Source organism: Lipotes vexillifer, unplaced genomic scaffold (genome assembly GCF_000442215.2).
Source record: "Lipotes vexillifer unplaced genomic scaffold, Lipotes_vexillifer_v1.1 scaffold4, whole genome shotgun sequence".
Taxonomy (NCBI): Eukaryota; Metazoa; Chordata; class Mammalia; order Artiodactyla; family Lipotidae; genus Lipotes; species Lipotes vexillifer.
Genome location: NW_006785876.1, coordinates 4,434,753 through 4,452,175, shown reverse-complemented (window position 1 = coordinate 4,452,175; position 17,423 = coordinate 4,434,753). Strand labels below are relative to the sequence as shown.

General features: G+C 51.8%; 2 protein-coding genes across 2 annotated transcripts in view; both read right to left on the bottom strand.

Annotated features, from left to right (window-relative positions):
• Positions 1-2,560, bottom strand: part of GNMT (glycine N-methyltransferase) — a 3,241-nt gene extending 681 nt beyond the window's left edge. The window contains exons 1-5 of the mRNA XM_007458226.1: positions 2,316-2,560; positions 1,093-1,220; positions 528-644; positions 240-382; positions 12-133 (exon numbers count right to left, since the gene is read on the bottom strand). Of these exons, the coding sequence (XP_007458288.1) occupies positions 12-133; positions 240-382; positions 528-644; positions 1,093-1,220; positions 2,316-2,560 (755 nt within the window). The remainder of the gene's footprint in view (positions 1-11; positions 134-239; positions 383-527; positions 645-1,092; positions 1,221-2,315) is intronic.
• A 7,663-nt stretch (positions 2,561-10,223) lies between these two features.
• Positions 10,224-17,423, bottom strand: part of CNPY3 (canopy FGF signaling regulator 3) — an 8,294-nt gene continuing 1,094 nt past the window's right edge. The window contains exons 2-6 of the mRNA XM_007458225.1: positions 14,359-14,482; positions 13,446-13,542; positions 11,332-11,454; positions 10,979-11,096; positions 10,224-10,444 (exon numbers count right to left, since the gene is read on the bottom strand). Of these exons, the coding sequence (XP_007458287.1) occupies positions 10,224-10,444; positions 10,979-11,096; positions 11,332-11,454; positions 13,446-13,542; positions 14,359-14,482 (683 nt within the window). The remainder of the gene's footprint in view (positions 10,445-10,978; positions 11,097-11,331; positions 11,455-13,445; positions 13,543-14,358; positions 14,483-17,423) is intronic.

Sequence of the window (17,423 nt, the reverse complement as noted above, 5' to 3'; positions counted from 1 at the left end):
CAGGTGGGTACCTCAAGTCAGGAGAACCGCTCTGGCCAGTCCCTGGCACCTGTACCGTGTAATCCAGGGTCACCATGTGGGCCTTGTTGTTCACCGTCAGCACTGACGTTGTGATGTCCTTGGTCAGGTCACTCTGCAGGTGGTGGTGCCAGCTGCATTAGCCTCTGCAGCTACCAATGGGACCTGGACCCCAGTACCACACCTCCCTCTCTGGGCGGCCCCTCCCCCAGGGGCCCCACCTTATAGTAGATGTTCTTTCCTGGCGGTGCGCAGCCTGTGCTGAGGATGTGGTCGTAGTTGCGATGATCGATGACCAGCACACCCCCTGACCTCACCATGCTCGCGATGTTCTTCAGGGCCAGCCGGTGCTCACTCTGGTCCCCTGAAGTCCGCCGGCCAGGGACAGAGAGGCTGCGTCTACTCAGGGCCCCCAGCACCAGTCTCCCTCCCATCTTTCTCCTCCCCAGGGGCATGGAAAGGATATAGTTCAAAGCAGTGTCCATGCCCAAGCCCACATCCTCTCTCACCTTTGCAGTCTGGCAAGTGGGCAAAACTGTTTCCAAGGCAGATGACAGCATCGAAGCAACCCCCTGGTGGCTGGGGCACATCTTTGTCCAGAGTCATCCAGTTGGCTTCTTCAATGACTGAGGGCCGGGAAGGGGAAGAGGGATCGGGGTGGCACCATGGTACCAGCAGTACCCACCTCCACCAAGTGGAGTCCTGCCTCAGTTTCCCCTTTAAGACACACACAGGGACTCCCCATCCAGTCAGGGGGAGGGGATCATTATGGACATGGAGGGTGAAGGGAAAGCGGGGCCCAGGGAGGAGGAAGCCATGGTTGGGAAGGAAGGCTCTGTGCTTACGGGTTTTTATTTGGGGGAAAGACAAGACTCTAAACGTAATTAAAACTAGCCCCTCATACTCAATACCTCATTCTGGTGCCTAAGCCTCCCTTTTCAGGGAAATGACAGTGGTTTTACTGTCTCCCTTGGGGAAAACAAAACACCCCACCACAGGAGCTAAAGGAGCCCAGGGCAGAGAGAACCGTGTCCTTGGTGGCTGGGCTGAGGGCGCCTGGCTCGACCCACGTACCCCACTTGTCAAAGGCAGGCTCGTGCCGCCGGTTCCAGCGCTCTTTAAGCGCATACTTCAGCATCTTGTCACTGGCATCCACGCTTGTCACGTTGAAGCCCTCTTCCACCAGCATGATGGAGTCCACCCTGGGCAGGACCAGGGATGACAGGCAGAGAGGGGCAGTCAGCGGGGCCTGGGAAGGCAAGGAGGAGACCCTGTGCTGGACACTTCTGTCTCCTATATATCCTGTCCCCAGCCTCTCTCCACTGACCTCAATTGACCTGGCAAATCTGTTACTGAGAACCCAGTAGCAACTTTTCTTTTTAGTTTTAGCACCGAGTCAGGTATTCTACAAATGTGCATTAATCTTCATGGCAATCCAGTAAGGTAGATGGTGTTATCCCCATTTGAGAGATGGGGCAAACTGAGGCTCCTGGAAGTTAGGTAACTTGAGCACAGGAGGTAGTATAGCATGATTTTTTTTGTTTTTGTTTTTGGCTGCGCCACAAGGCTTGTGAGATCTCAGTTCCCCCAACAGGGGTTGAACCCTGGGCCCTCAGCAGTGAAAGTGCGAAATCCTAACCACTAGACCACCGGGGAACTCCCAGCATGGTGGTTCAGAGCACAGGTCAGGCCCTAAACAACCTGGGTCCGCATCTTCTCTCCACCTTTACCTCTCTGAGGCCAAATTTCTACAGCTGTAAATGGATATCACTTCTTATCTCATGGGGTTTTGTGAGGATTTTAAAAACTGATGTATCAAAAGCACCTGGCACAGTACTTTGGCAGAGGCACATGTCGAACAAGTGTTAACGCTGCCACGCTGGAGCCCGAACAGAGCTTACGTTGGTGTGGCCCCAAAGCCTGGCCTTTGCGCCGCCCTCCTGAACCCGCCTTCCCCACCCGATGTGCCCACACCCTCGCTCTCACCCTGGGTCTCCTGGGCCCCGTCCTGCCATCGTCGGCCTCGCCCTGCCTGTTCTGCCTGGGTAAACACTCACTCCTGACCCTGGCGTCGCGCCCCCGCCCGGCTCAGGGTCGGCGGAGGAGGCTGCCCTGACGTGCCCGGCCGTGGTCCTGCGATAAAGCTGCCCGGGCCGAGACAACTCCGTCGCCCCAATGCCCCGGGTCCCTACTCACCCCGGTCCCCCGGCGCCTGCTCACCCGGGTCCCCACCCGCCACCCGCTCCCCGCTCCCCGCTCCCGCTCACTCCGGTCCCCTGTCCCCTGCCCGGGCTCACCCAGTGCCACAGGCCACGTCGAGCACCCGCTGGCAGCCGTGCTGGCGCAGCAGCCCGAGCAGCCAGGCCTTGTACTCGTCGGTGCGGCTGCGGGTGTCCCCGATGTAGAGCTGCCACACGCGCGCCGCCTCTCCGTCCGCGTACTGGTCCGGGAGCCCTTCAGCCGCCACCCCCAGGGAGCGGGTCCGGTACACGCTGTCCACCATCCTGCGACGTCCCTGGCTCCGCTGCCACCGGCTCCGCATTTATAATACGGCCGCTGCCAAAGCTCCGGCTGCCCCACCTGCCCAATGGCTGGTGAGCGCGGGGACACGCCCCTGCTGGGCTCCGGGCCCGGGGCCGCGGCTGCCCGGGCCGCGGGGAGGGCGCTGCCTGGCAATCCTGGACAAGCCCTTCTCGCCCGCCTGAAGATCCGGCCCTCTGGCCGATCCCTCGGCGGGAGGGGACCCTCCCAGACCCCTGCCCACTTAACCCAGGTCGCAGGAGGGCCCAGGAAGGGCCAGGAGAAAGGGGAGAAGTGAGAGTGCCCGCTCCACCCCCGCCCCAAGCTGGAAAGAAACTTTAAGTCCACAGAAATGGGCGCCCACGGCTGGACCCTCCCTAGCAGGGAAAAAAAGGTATTCGAGTATCTAAAGAAGGACTGTCCAGGGACTTCCCTGGTGGCCCAGTGGTAAAGAATCCCCCTTACAATTCAGGGGACGCGAGTTCCATCCCTGGTCAGGGAAATAAGATCCCACATGCTGCAGGGCAACTAAGCCCACCACTACTGAGCTCATGGGCCTCAGCTAGAGACCACTTGCTGCAAACTACAGAGCCCACATGTTCTGGAACCCGCACGCCACAACTAGAGAAGAGAAAACCCGCATGCCACAACCAGAGAGAAGCCCGCACGCCACAATGAAAGACCCCGCATGCCTCAACAAAGATCCCGCGTGCTGCCACTAAGACCGGAAGCAGACAAAAAAAAAATAAATTAAATAAATAAATCTTAAAAAAAAAACAAAAACATGGGGCTTCCCTGGTGGCGCAGTGGTTGAGAGTCTGCCTGCCGATGCAGGGGACACGGGTTCGTGCCCCGGTCTGGGAAGATCCCACATGCCGCGGAGCGGCTGGGCCCGTGAGCCATGGCTGCTGAGTCTGCGCCGTCCGGAGCCTGTGCTCCGCAACGGGAGAGGCCACAACAGTGAGAGGCCCGCGTACCGCAAAACAAAAAACGAACAAAAAAAACATGTCCAGCTGAAGGAGGGCCTGGTCAGCCAGGGAAGGAAGGAATGGGGAGTATTTGGGTAAATGCTGGCTTGGCCATTCAAGTCCAGGAGCAGTTCTGGCCCAAGGAATCATTCCACCCACCTGGGGGAAGGTGTTCCTCTGTCCTGTAGGTGAGGCATCAAGCTTTTTTTTGAGCTGCCTAAGGTGAAGTCTGGTTCCAATTCCTCTCCAACCAAGCACCCTTCTAAAGACCAACTGCTTTCCATGGAGGTGGCCACAGAGTGTGAAGTCCAGGGTCAGGGCTGGGAGTGCTTGGTGCTCTTGCTATCGTATTGCTCACTGTCACTTCATAAATTGGTCGTTTTGTTTGGTTACTGTACATCCATCCTTCCTCCCCAAAGCAGAAGGTCTCTTCCTGGGACAAGACCCTGGACTGAGGTGGATTCAGGAAAATGATGCCACCCAGGGAAGCCCAAGACAGCAAGAGCAGCCTTCCCCACCTGTCTTTGTTCTTCTGGCTTCAGAAAAAGCGGAGGTATGGAATTTAGAACAAAGGAGCCTCCCCATCCCCTCCCCCTTTTACCATCTATAGAACCCGGGAGCTGGAGGAACCCCAAAGATAGGTAATCATTCTTACCTTTCTATTTTTAGCACACAGACGACCTCAAATGGGCCTGCCCATGCCCAAGCAGTGGAGTCTGTGCTCACACTGACCCTACAGACAGGTCTTTGGCTACAGGCTTAGAAAGACACTGTACTGGGGAGTCTATAATATGATTTTTAAAAATAATATGAATGCTGATGGTAAACTTGGCTTTTTAAAAAATATATATAGGTTGTGAATAGCTTCTAAACATACTTTTCATTTCAAAGACAAGATATTTGTCCTGAAGTTAGTAATTATTTGATTTCTTTCTTATCCAGAGGCATTTAAAAAAATAGTCTAGATCACAGTACACATGGAATTGCATGGACCTTTTTTCTTTCTTTTTTATTTGTTTTTGCTTTTAACTATCAAAAGCATATTTTCTTCTCTTGACTATAAACTACTTGGCCTTAAGCATTTTTTGGCTACACTGAGAGGATGTGCTGCAACTTGTTTACTCACTCCCCAAGCTCTGAACATTTAAAATGCTCCCACAATTTTTCAAAAGAGTGAACATGTGGATGGTTATGATGAAATTATTTTCCAAATGAAATTTTTCTATTAATTGATGCTGTCACCCAAAACAAATGTTTGTTTCAACCTTCTCTACATGAAGACATTATTCATTGATATTTCATTGGGTAGAAAATTGTATTTAATTGTTGTAATCTTCTTTAATTACCACCAAAATGTACCAAGTAATTGCAGTCCTTCATTGCTAAATTGTTTGTCCATGTCTTTTACTCACTGAAATATATCAAAACTGCCTTTTGTTTTACTTGGTTACTCTATGTGAATTTTAGATAACCCAAACCCAAATTTAGATAACCCTGGGCCATGGACGAGAAGGTCACAGAATATAAATCAATTTACAGTTTGACTTAGCTGAAAATAAGAATAGGTGATATTTTTAATGTGCAATGCTTATTATTTACAACTGGCTGAAAAGACTAAATTCTTCATCCCCAAATGTATAATATGTTTGCAAAGAGATTTTAGGTTGGGAACATGGCTGCAACTGGACAAACTCCAAGGCTATATCTATTTGAGGACACATTAAAATCTTAGAATTGTGAATTATGTATATACAGTAACTACAAATGGAAGACATTCTGGCTGGTTTTGTTTTGATTCAGAACAGGTAGAAATACGTTGCTCAGAGGAGGGATGCCAATTTCCAAACTCTAGTCCAAGCCGCTGGAAAAAACTCTTCTCTGCTATCTGTCCAGATTGACCATTGGGATGCCACCCACCCACATGAACTCTGCTAGCAGATTTATTACAATGGATCCTTTTTTAGCCTTTTCAATATACGACATGACTCACTCTGCTTTAATAAAGCCCCATCAAATGAGTATAAAATTGGTCCCTATATTGGTGGGTTATAACACTAATTAATGGTGGCTACATTACTTTCTTTTTTTTTTTACATTTTTGGCCACATGGCATGTGGGATCTTAGTTCCTGGACCAGGGATGGAACCCGCACCCCCTGTGGTGGAAGCACGGAGTCTTAACCACTGGACCGCTAGGGAATTCCCACACCTGGCTTTTTGAGTGTCTTGTTTTGTTGTTTTTCGGACAGAGAACCTTTTCTATTTTAGAAAAGTAATGATGGTAGGAGATGTTGCCACCCCTGGAGCTGGTGATGGGGTTGGCCCACTTCTCCCGTCTCAATGTGCAGCTACGTCTCCTGTAGAGAATCACACCCATTTTAGCGGAAGTTTAAGCTCTGTTGGCCTGTATAAACTTGATAGATGGAGAGTACATTTTTAAAGAAAGAATGAGTAAAATCGGATTTCTCTTAAAGAAACTGTAAAGAGAAGCCAGCTCTTGAGGGCAGCGTTAAAGGTCAAGCTGCCTTTAAGCTATACACAACTGTAAACTTTGAAAAGGGAGAAAAAGTTGAAGGTTAATTCACTCCTAACTGCGTGTCCAACCTTAAACTCTGAAGACATAAATAGACTAGTGGACAGCAGCCGGTCTGCTTTCTAGAAGAGAGAGCCATGTCTAAGGGGAGGATGGTGGACGAGCCAACCAGCTATAGCTGCAAGATTCTATGGCATGGAGGCTATGCCCCAGGGCACTGAAGCCATTCCATCTGGGTTCAAAACCTGGCTGGGCCACTTCCTAAATGTGTGACCTGGGCAAGTTATGTAACCTTTCTGTGCTCCGTTCATTCAACAGATATCTATTCAGCAGCTACTCTTGGAATTCCCTGGCAGTCCAGGGGTTAGGACTCTGAGTTTCACTGACGAGGGCCCGGGTTCAATCCCTGGTCTGGGAACTAAGATCCCACAAGCCCTGTGGTACGGCCGGCGGTGGGGGGGAAAGCAGCTACTCTGTGCCAGGCACCGCTGTACTAAGCACTGGGAATATAGCAGTGAACAAAGTAGACAAAAATCCCTGTTCTTTTTGTAGGGTGTGTGTGGGATGTTTCTGGAGTGACGGTAATAATGTTTCACAATCTGCATGCTGGTGACTTTGGTGTTCAGTTTGTAAAAATTCATTGAGCTTACACTTACGTGTACTTTTCTGTATGTGTATTTTACTTTGATAACATGTTTAAAAATCCATGGCCTTGTGTGGATCACAGCTGTATTAAATGAGTTAACTAAAGCATGTAGAGCTGTGCTTGCCACATAGTAATATGCACTCAAAAAACAGTGGCTACTATTATTATTCCAGTGAAATTTCTTAATAGTGCAAACCAGGCCATCAGTGGATGTTCAAGAGGGATTCAGCTGGCTCTGCTGCTAGGATTAGTAGTCCTTCCACAAACCAGTTAGGCATGGACCATGCATCTGTCACGAAAAAATGTGTTTTTCTTTCAAGATCAAAGATATGAAGAATTTTGTTCATACTTGTGAACTAAAGTGATTTAGGGCTGCTGTGCACATGTGGACAAGTTGTGAACTGCACAAGGTGTCCTTATTTAAAGGGCTTCCATTCAAACTGCAAACCTCATGGGCTTGTATATTTATTATCATTTTCTGGCAGGAATTCTGGCAGTCAAGTGTCTTATTCTAACAAAACTTTTATTAAAACAACTTTCTGACAGATGGGAGTCAAAGGTGTGAAAAGCACCACTTTCTAACTTACGAAAAGATGTTGCATGAAAATACCACCCAGGAACTTGGAAATAAAGAGAGGAGCCTGCCTCCTAGGAGCTGTTCCTTAAAACGAATACACAGAGGCCCCGATGCAGCCACTTCTGAGACTACAGAACCCCAACCCCTGAGACTTGACTATCATTGAACTGGAACAAACTGGCCTTGTGGTTTGTCCATCAGCCTTTGTGGTTCTGGATGATGAAAGTCTCCAACAGAGAGACAGATCCTCTCTGGGGTTCTGATAATTCATGTTTCTGAGGACAAGACTTCCTTCCAGTGTGGCTTCATTGAGGTCTTGGCCCCTCTTAGCACAACACCCGAATTTCTCCTGGTGGAGTGGGTTCCAGCTGGCCTTATCTTAGGACCCACACAGACTCCTAGATCCCCAACCCAGCAAGTATGAGGGGGGGCCCATCTGTATGTTTAACAAGCATCCAAGTGACTCTCATGTCCAGGTGAGGGTAGGAGACCCCGTTCTAATTGGGTTTCTAACAAAGGGTCTGAAATCAGGTTCACTCGAGCTCAGCCAGACCCCTCACCTTAATGGGGAAGTGGGAGGCAGTACTCCAGTTCAGAAAGGCTTGTGTGTGTGGTGGGGAGAGGAAAAGAAAAACCTGGGAAGCCAGATCCTGCCTTCTTTCTTTTCTAGGCTGGGCCAGGGTGAAGCTGCCTGCTGGGGTGGGTGCGTGGAGAGCCAGTGAGTGTGCAACACGCCTGGCCTTGTGGGGAATGGGGGGCAAGTGAGGGCACTCATCCTGCAGCAGCTACAGGTCAAAGAGCAAAGCAGTCACAGCGCTGCCCTCCCTCTGGTCTGGGCCTAGGCCTGGGATTGGGTCCCTGGGCCAACACCCCAGTAAGGGTACAGGTCTTTGTCTCATCCTATTCTAAGGACAATGACGCTCTGGGGACAGACCTAAGCCAAGTACCGAAGTGCTGTGGGTTAGTGACAGGATGGGGGTGGTCAGAGACTGTCCACCAAATCCTAGGCAGTCCAGGGGCCTGCAAATGGTTCCCCAGCCCTGGGTTCCAATCCCAGACCCCCGCAGTCACCTCCTATGCTCAGACCAGAGTCCAGGATGGGACCACAGTCTAGGCTGGAATCTCTGCCCATAGCCCCTTCAACAGGCGCCAGTATCAGCGCTGGAGATGGGGAGGGGGGCGCTAGACCAAAAAGTATCATCCTCCAAGGGCCTGTTCTAAGCCTCATGGGCCAGAGAATCAGCTTCCAATTTGCTCCACTCTCTATGGCCTTAGTGTTCCCAGCCCTGGCGAGGGGGGAGGGGCTGAGCCCGAGTTGGGGGGACCCCAGAGCCTTTTTGCCAGAAGCTGGGAAAATCCTTCTGGGGCACCTCAGCAGTGACCCCTCCTACCTGCTGGGCCCAGCCTGGAGTGTGAGGGAGCCTGGGTGCGGGTGCTCAGGGGATGCGGCGTGGGCGCAGTGCTGGCGGGACCTTCCACTCTTCTCTCCTTTCTAGAAGCAGGGGCTGCGTCCTATTTTCCTTCTAAAAGAGACTTGTTGGTGGGCATGGGTTACGGGCAAGAAACCAAACCAGCTCAATGTGAATCATATGGCCAGTGCCAGGTGTTGAGAGAGGGGCCCTGGGACTGCGGGAATACAGTGGGCTGCGGTCTCAAAGCCAGGGTCCGCGTGCAGCTGTGCCACTGCCAACAGGACTTCGGGCGCGTCCTGTGACTTGCGCCTCAGTTCCCTCTTCTACAAAATGGGGCTAACAGCACCCACCCGAGTGCACTGCAGGGTTATAGCACTGACTACTCGCAGCTGTCACCACTATTGCTTCTGACCCACCACAGATCTCTGCCTTCAGGACAGACAGGGAGGTGCCGGAGCTTCCCATCCCTTCTGCCCAGAGGCCAGCCTTCCTGTTTCTCCCCTACTCCCAGAGAACATGGTGCAACCAGCTGTTTTGTGGGGACTGGGGTGTCCTCCCTCCCCTGCGGGCTCCGGGCACAACAGCTAGGAAGCATGGAGTGGTCAGGTGTGGTCATCAGGGAACAAGGTGCAAGACCAACAGGCAGGGCCAGGCGGAGGTGGAGACGAGGGGCGGGAGCTGGTGGGGTCACTGGCGTACACTTTACACAACCAACGGGAAGGCCTTGGTGGCGGGGAGAGGAGAGGCGGGAGGGAGGGAAGGAATGAGGGCAGCCAGGTGCCAGGGTACAAGTGAGGCCCCTCCTGGCCTGGGGGGCTCGGGGAGACCAAGAGCAGCTGAGGGGCAGCACCGGAGCACTGTGCCTGGCCCCACCGCATACCCAAGGCCCACCCCTCGCCCCAGCGCCCCCGGGCCCTCCCTGCACTTGCTTTCCCCACAGTCAACAGGTTCGGCCTCAGTGATGGGAGGATGGGAACAGCCTCCCATCCTCAGCCCCCAAGGCTGGAAGGTGAGAGACAGGGAAGAGCCACAGGGGGCTCCAGGCCCCTCTGAGGGGCTGAAAAGGACTCAGAAATCCAAACGAAAAAGGCCGAAAGGTTTTTACTCTGTGAGCCCTGGGGAGGGCTGGGCAGAGTGCAAGGTGTCCACAGGAGGGGTGGGTGCAGAGAGGAGGAGCTGGGGCCTCAGTCTTGCTTCCCGGTGTCAGTGCCGGAGGAGCGAGGGGGTGCGGGGCTCTGGAGCCCCAGTCCCGGGGCCCAGCTCGACACCTGCCTGTCCGAGTTCACATTGGAGTCCTGGGCAGTCCTGAGAGCGCAGAGCCTGCCTGAAGTCTGGGTCAGGAGAGGAACGCCGGGCAGAGGGAAAAGGCCGGCCTGGGCTGCCCGCAGCTGATCTGAGTTCTTCCAGGGCTGGAGTCTGTCTGCGGCAGAAGAGGCACAGCCCAGGTAGGCACAGCTGAAGCCCAGCGCCGCTCTGTCTGCCAGAGCCGGGGCCCAGATCCTCCAGCTCCCAGGTCAGGGCTCTGGGTCAGCAGGAGAGCGGAGTTAGGCTCAGAGCTCCTCGGGGGGGCCGCGGGTGAGGGGGGAAGCCTTCTGGATGCCCTCGTCCTCCTCGGGCCTGGGGTCTCCCTCGAGGCCACCCAGCTCCTTCCTCTGTTTGCTGCCGCCGCTGCCGCCACCCGAGGCCTTGGCCCTGCCGCTCTTCTTGGATTTCTTCCCCCCGAGGGCGGCTGTGTCCCCCTTCTTGCCAGACCACCGCTCTGCCAGGCAGCCTGGGGCAAGGAGGAGAGACACCATCAACAGACTGCTTTGCTGGGTGAGGAGCATTGGCTGCGGAGCCACTGGGGGCGGCGACTGGAACGCGTCGCAGCTCTGCCTCGCTGTGGCCCCAGGCCCGTTTTGGGGCATCTGAGGCATCCGCACATTACTCTGCACCGGGCGCGTCAGGCCTTGACCCCACCCTCTCCCATCCAGCTCCCTGAGGACAGATGCTACGATGCCCCCATTTCTTTCTTTTTTTTTTTTGCGATATGTGGGCCTCTCACTGTCGTGGCCTCTCCCGTTGCCGGACGCGCAAGCTCAGCGGCCACGGCCCACGGGCCCAGCCGCTCCGTGGCACGTGGGATCCTCCCAGACCGGGGCACAAACCCGTATCCCCTGCATCGGCAGGCGGACTCCCAACCACTGCGCCACCAGGGAGGCCCCGATGCCCCCATTTCTTATTTCTTTTCCGTCCTCCCCTTACCCACCTCCCCTGAGGGGAAGGCAAACAACACAATGAAGGGCCGACGTGCCCTCAGACTCACTGGTATCCTTGCCCTTCAGCACGTGATTGGCACAGAGGAACTGAGTCAGGTCCTCTTCCTGGTGGTTCCTGTACCAGTCCTCGATCACCTCCTCAAACTCCTCCACCAGCACGTCGCACTGTTAACCACAACGCCTCGCGTTGGCAAAGCCCGGCGCCGACTTCTCCCAGAGGAACCCAGCCGAGCCCCGCCGCCCACCAGGCTGGTGGCTGATTCCCGAGGAGGCTGCAGCCAGAGGGGTGAAACGACTTGACCACGGTCCCCCGGCTCCTGGTGGCCTTCCTCAGCCGAGGATCCCCCACCACCCAGCTCTGTGGGGCACAGCCGGCCTCTGAGGGCCAAGGGGTCCGTACCTGCTTCTTGAGGTCAGCCACCTCTGCAGAGGTCTCATTCCACAGCTCGTAGGGGATATCCATCACCACCTTGACCCCTTTGTGCACCAGGTTGTGTAGCGTCTCAAAGGTCTCCGACATGCCCTGGAAGAGGCGACCAGACATGAGAGGCAGAGACCCTTCCTCTCCCTGCCTCCTCCTCTCCCAGTGGAGCTGGAGGCCCAAGGACCCAGCTGGAAGTCAAGACCCCCTATAGCTTCTCACACTTGTCCTGACCTTCCCCTCCCCTCTTTGAGACCTGCATCCCACAACCCCTCCACACACACACCCTGTCCTGCCTCCCCACACTCCTTTCCAAAAGGTCTGCTGGGGCTTCCCTCGTGGCACAGTGGTTGGGAATCTGCCTGCCAATGCAGGGGACACGGGTTCGAGCCCTGGTCTGGGAAGATCCCACATGCCGCGGAGCAACTAAGCCCATGTGCCACAACTACTGAAGCCTGTGTGCTCTAGAGCCCATGCTCCGCAACAAGAGAAGCCACCACAGTGAGAAGCCGGCGCACTGCAACGAAGAGTAGCCCCCGCTCGCTGCAACTAGAGAAAGCCTGTGCGCATCAACGAAGACCCAACACAGACAAAAATAAATAAATTTATTAAAAAAAACCCAAACCAAACAGGTCTGCTGTTGCCCTCAGGCCCTTTGGACAAATACTCCTTTTCCAGGAAATAAGCTGGTCTTGGCTCCTTCCCCTCACTGTGGCCTCCCCCATATCCAGGCCCACTCCCTGCTTCAGGTTCTTCCTATGGCTTGTGTCTTTCCTTGAGGGGAAGAGGCACAGGCAAAGCAGGGAGGACTCTTGGTTGCGTAAAAAATATTCTTCTCCACGGAGACAACACACTATTTCTCCTCTATCTTTGCAGAGGTCATGCACGCGACTAGAAGAAAATATACACACAAATATATCCTCTCTTCCATCCCCACTTTTTACACAAGCAGCAGTATGTATCATACACACCATTTGGCACCTTGCCTTTTTCACTTAATAATATACTTTGGGGCTTCCCTGGTGGCGCAGTGTTGAGAGTCCGCCTGCCGACGCAGGAGACACGGGTTCGTGCCCCGGTCTGGGAAGATCACACATGCCGCAGAGCGGCTGGGCCTGTGAGCCATCGCCGCTGAGCCTGTGCGTCCGGAGCCTGTGCTCCGCAGAGGGAGAGGCCACAACAGTGAGAGGCCCGCGTACCGCAAAAAAAAAAAAACAAAAAAAAACCAACTTTGGAGATGATCTTAGTTCAGTTCATAAAAAGCTATCTCATTCTTCGTTTTACACTTTGCAAAATGGTCTACTGAATGGCCACACTGATTTATTTAACCACTCCCCTACTGGTGAATGGTTAGGTTGGTTCTAAGTTTTTGCTATGGAAAATAAGTTAAACATTTTTAAACTAAACATGGATTTATTACCAAGTACAACATTAACACCAATTATAAAGATAAAACCTAAGACTTCTGTGGTTTGATACTGTTCACCTAGGTTTCCCAGGGGTTTCTGATGGATCTCCTTTGCTATAAGGGTACTTAGGTGGAGAAATGTGGGAGACAACTCTCCTACCAAACATGGAAGATGCAGAGACAAAGAAACATGGGCCTTGTTGCAAGAAAGCTCATTCTCCAGGGAGAGAAGCATTCGTGTACACAGTAAGCACAATAAATGTCACAAAGGCACCATGATGGAGGTCCAGGTAGGGGCCCTGTGGGCCCAGAGGAGGGACGTGGCAGTCACCGCCCCCCAAGAGTCTTTTGACATCTCCTCTAAACCCTCACAATTTGGCACAGCCTGAGTTCTCCCTGCGCAAGTGCTTAGGCCTCCGAGGGGGCTGCCACCCGGGAGCATTTCTATCTGGGGCTGAGGCAGGACCCCAATGGGCAGGCCCAGACCATCAGGGATGTGCCCACTGCCACTGCAAAGTCAGGCTGCTCAGGAGGGGAGGGGTGCCAACAGCAACGGATGAAGAACAGGGAGAGACTGAGGAGGGATGCTCCCAGGGCACGATCTTCCAGTGGCACCCAGACCAGCAGACACACTTAAACATGCAGCCTGGCCCTGGTGGGGATGAAGGGCCACCACAAACCCAACCTTGGCAAATCGGTTGCTGCCGGTCCTCTCCTTGTGTAGGCTGTAGTCCAGGAGCCGCTTGCAAATGGTCTCAGTGACTTCGATTAACCGTAAGTCCCTGCCGAGACAGCAGCACGAGAGGGCCTGAGTTCCCCTCCTCACTCCCGTGGATTAGTGGTCCGTCCCTCCAGCCCTGCTACCCCAACACCTGCACATCTCACCAACGGGAAGGCAGAGCTGCAAGGAAGATAGGTCATCTGGGGGGGCTCTGAAATGCTGGAACACAGACCAGAGAGACACAATTTTAACAGCTCTACGGGAAGGAAGTTTTGTTTTGTTTTTTTGTTAATAAAGCTAAATGATTCAGTAGATTTGAAAAAAATAAAGCAAAATGTATTAAAGTTTGATGTTAAGATATCACTTCATTTTGAAAGGATGATCATAGTTGATGGAAGTGTTTTTTTGGTTTGTTTTTAATATTTATACCTGGCAAAGTTAAAAGTTGGTAATCTTTTCTTTTTTTCTTAGGCCACGCTGCGAGGCTTGTGGGATCTTAGTTCCCTGACCAGGGATTGAACCTGGGCCACGGCAGTGAATGCGCCCAGTCCTAACTACTGGACCGCCAGGGAATTCCCCAGTAATCCCATATTTAAAAAAATTAATCCATAAAATCCAAGAGCCTGGGAATCACTGATAAGGTCCAACAGTCTTGCTTTTACAGATGAAGAATGTGAAGCCCAGAGGCATTCAGGGATTTATGAAGGCCACACAATTAGTTGGGGATAGAACCAGTGGGCAAACTTAGGTCTCAGTTAGAGCTGCCTCCCTTTGGTGGGTCTGCCTAGCCAGAAGGGAGGAGGGAACTTCAAGCTGCTGATGCCTCGAGGAACAAAGCAGACCAGGCCAGTGCCCGCCTCCCTACCAGTTCACTTACGACTTGGTGTATTTGACTCCTGAGGTCTTCCGGTCCAGGATGCCATAGCCCATGTCAATCACCTCCTTGGTCTTGCCAGTTTCCTCAAAGGCTGACTTCAGCTCCACTGCGACGTATTTACACACTGGGGGAAGGAGACACAGCACGGCCTACTGAGTGCATCTGAGCCTTTGATGGGAGCTGGCTCCCAGCAAAACAGACCCGAGTGGACGCCTCTCCCGGACTGGGTTGAGTCAATGCTTGGGGCAGAGAAAGGAGTTAGCACCAGACCACCAAATGGAGCTCAGTAGGTGAAAGCGGCTCCAAGATCCACTGCCCCCTGTCCACTCCTGGCCCTTATTCCTACTGGCTTCATTTCTCCCAGCTCCTTCCTGTTCCCCACCCCCACAATCATTTATTTTACTTAAAAAATTTTCAAACATATAGAAAAGCTGAAATGCTGAAAGAGCACAATGAATAACTATATACCTTCCACTCACAGTCAACAGTTGTTAGTAAAAACAAACAAACAAACAAAAAAACTCGTTAGTGATTTATCACACTCTCTCCCCAATATATAATATAAAGCAATGTGATAATAATAGATATCAACAATATACACATTGTTTTTGCTAAACCATTTTGAAAGTAAGTAGACTTACATCACTCCTAAACAAGTCATCATGCATCTATTGAGAACAAGGACCTTCTCCTACCTAACCATAAAAATCACCGTACTCGGAAGATTAACAATAATTCCAATATCATCTAATACTCAGTCCATATTCAAATTTCCCAAGTTGTTCCCCAAATGTCTTTAAAAAAATTTTTATTTATTAAAAATTTTTAAAAAATTAATTAATTTATTTTTGGCTGTGCTGGGTCTTCTTTGCTTCGCGCAGGCTTTCTCTAGTTGCGGTGAGCGGGGGCTACTCTTCGTTGCGGTGCGCGGACATCTCATTGCCGCGGCTTCTCTTGTTGCAGAGCACGGGCTCTAGGCTCACAGGCTTCAGTAGTTGTGGCATGCGGGCTCAGTAGTTGTGGCTCGCAGGCTCTAGAGCACAGGCTCAGTAGTTGCAGTGCACAGGTTTAGTTGCTCCATGGCATGTGGGATCTTCCTGGGCCAGGGCTCGAACCCCTGTCCCCTGCATTGGCAGGCAGATTCTTAACCACTGTGCCACCAGGGAAGCCCCCCAAAATGTCTTTCATGGCTGTTTTATTTCTTGATTTCATATATTGTCCCAACACCAGCTCTCTATTCCTACCAAGTTAATTTGCTCCATTCCCCCCACAGGCCTGTTTCTACTGTTTTTGTTCATTTATTTTCTCATTTCCTCTTATGCTTCCTCGAACAATTATTAAAACAACTCCTGTGTGTCAGGCACTGCCCGGGGATACAAAGACAGAAACAAGGCCCCTTCCTTCTAGATACTCAGTCTAATGGAGCAGAGAGAAGTGTAAACAAATAATTACCATTGCATAAGGAGTGCTACCACTGAAAGTGGGCAGTGCCTGGGGCTTCAGGAAAGTGCATGATGTCCCCCTTCAGGGGTTGTCTGTCCGTTCTCCTAACCTCACCTTAAAAACCTCCTCCCCCAGGAAGCCCTTCTGGATGAATCCCACCTGCTCTTGATTTCATTCTGAGACTCTGCAGGATCCATGCTCTCACTAAGGGCCTCCGTCATCTCATGTGTCTCTCTGATTCGACTACAAGGGCACTCAAAATGAGGGTCATGTACTGGATTTTCTTCTTTATTCCTCTAGTCTTCGACTTTGTATGAGTTGGATACTTGATAAATATTTGCTCGGAGAGACTGTGCTGGTGTTCGAGCAGCTTCTGATGTCTCCGACTGGAACACGGTCTGTAGGCTAAATGCCATCAGCATTGTTATAACACCAACAGCAGAGTTGGGTAGAAAACCAACTTACTACTGAAACAAATAAATCCCCTGCAGGCTTGTTTGGTGAAATTTTATAACATATGCATTAATAGATGGCTTGGAGAACTTGGAACACATGAAAATTCCAAAATGTAAGCCAGTGACTTCAGAGTCTGCAATGAATTGAGGGTGTCTCACCTCCCTGGCTCTCCATCCAGGACCATCTGGGCTCCCTCCCCTCTTCTGTCCTGTACTGTGTGCAAGCTCATCATTTTTCTGGCTCTTGTGCCCCCCTCTTCCACACCCTCAACATGCAGTATGCCAGGCCCCGGAGGTTGGAACCCATCAACTCATCTCTCTTATACCCATCAACCACAACCTTGCTGCCCAACTCTTCCAAACCTTACCTCTTCAAGACCCCCTCTGGGGGTCCCACCCAGAGCCAGACTTGGAGGAGACTCATGGCACAGACCCCAGATCCTCATGCACATCCACCCACTTTTTTCTGGGCAGGTTTTCCTTCCTCTGTGCCAAGGCCTCTTCCACTCAGGCTACTGAGCCAGGAGGCAGGATCTGTTGGCCAGATAGTCAGCATTTAATACCAAAGATGTCATAGTGATAAGTAAAAGTAAATATACATGATAAAGAGGAGCCTAAGGGTTGGAGTTTGCCAAGCCATCCTATGAATGAAAATCCCCTTAAAATTATTTTTATTAATTACCTACAAAATCAGGCTGGACTAGAATGATCTAAAGATCTTTGCTAGCTCTGTGCTATTATGAGTCTAAGGAAAAGAAATGTGAGCTTCTTAGGCTATGAGAATAATTAGAGAAACAGTAAGGGCTCTTTGGTATTAGAATAAGATAGGAAATGAGAAGGGGAACTGAAACCCCCAAAAGATGTTGGCTATGACTAAAAGAAGAGTGAAAGAAAGGAAGGCAACATAACCCTCTGACTGTCTATTCAAGACAGTGAGGGAGAAAGTAGAGGCTAGAATCCACATTGGGAGGCCGACCAGTGAGGTCAGCTCATCTCTGAAGCATCTCACCTTTAATCTCTCAAACAAAAAGATTATGCCTTCCAAACTACCCCCACTTCCCTGTGCTTGGGGAACCTCTGGCCGACTGTACGCTTTGTATTAGGATGCAACAGATTTATAGCCAACTTTCGTGGGGGGCTGGGCTTAGGGAGGGGAGAAGGAAAGAG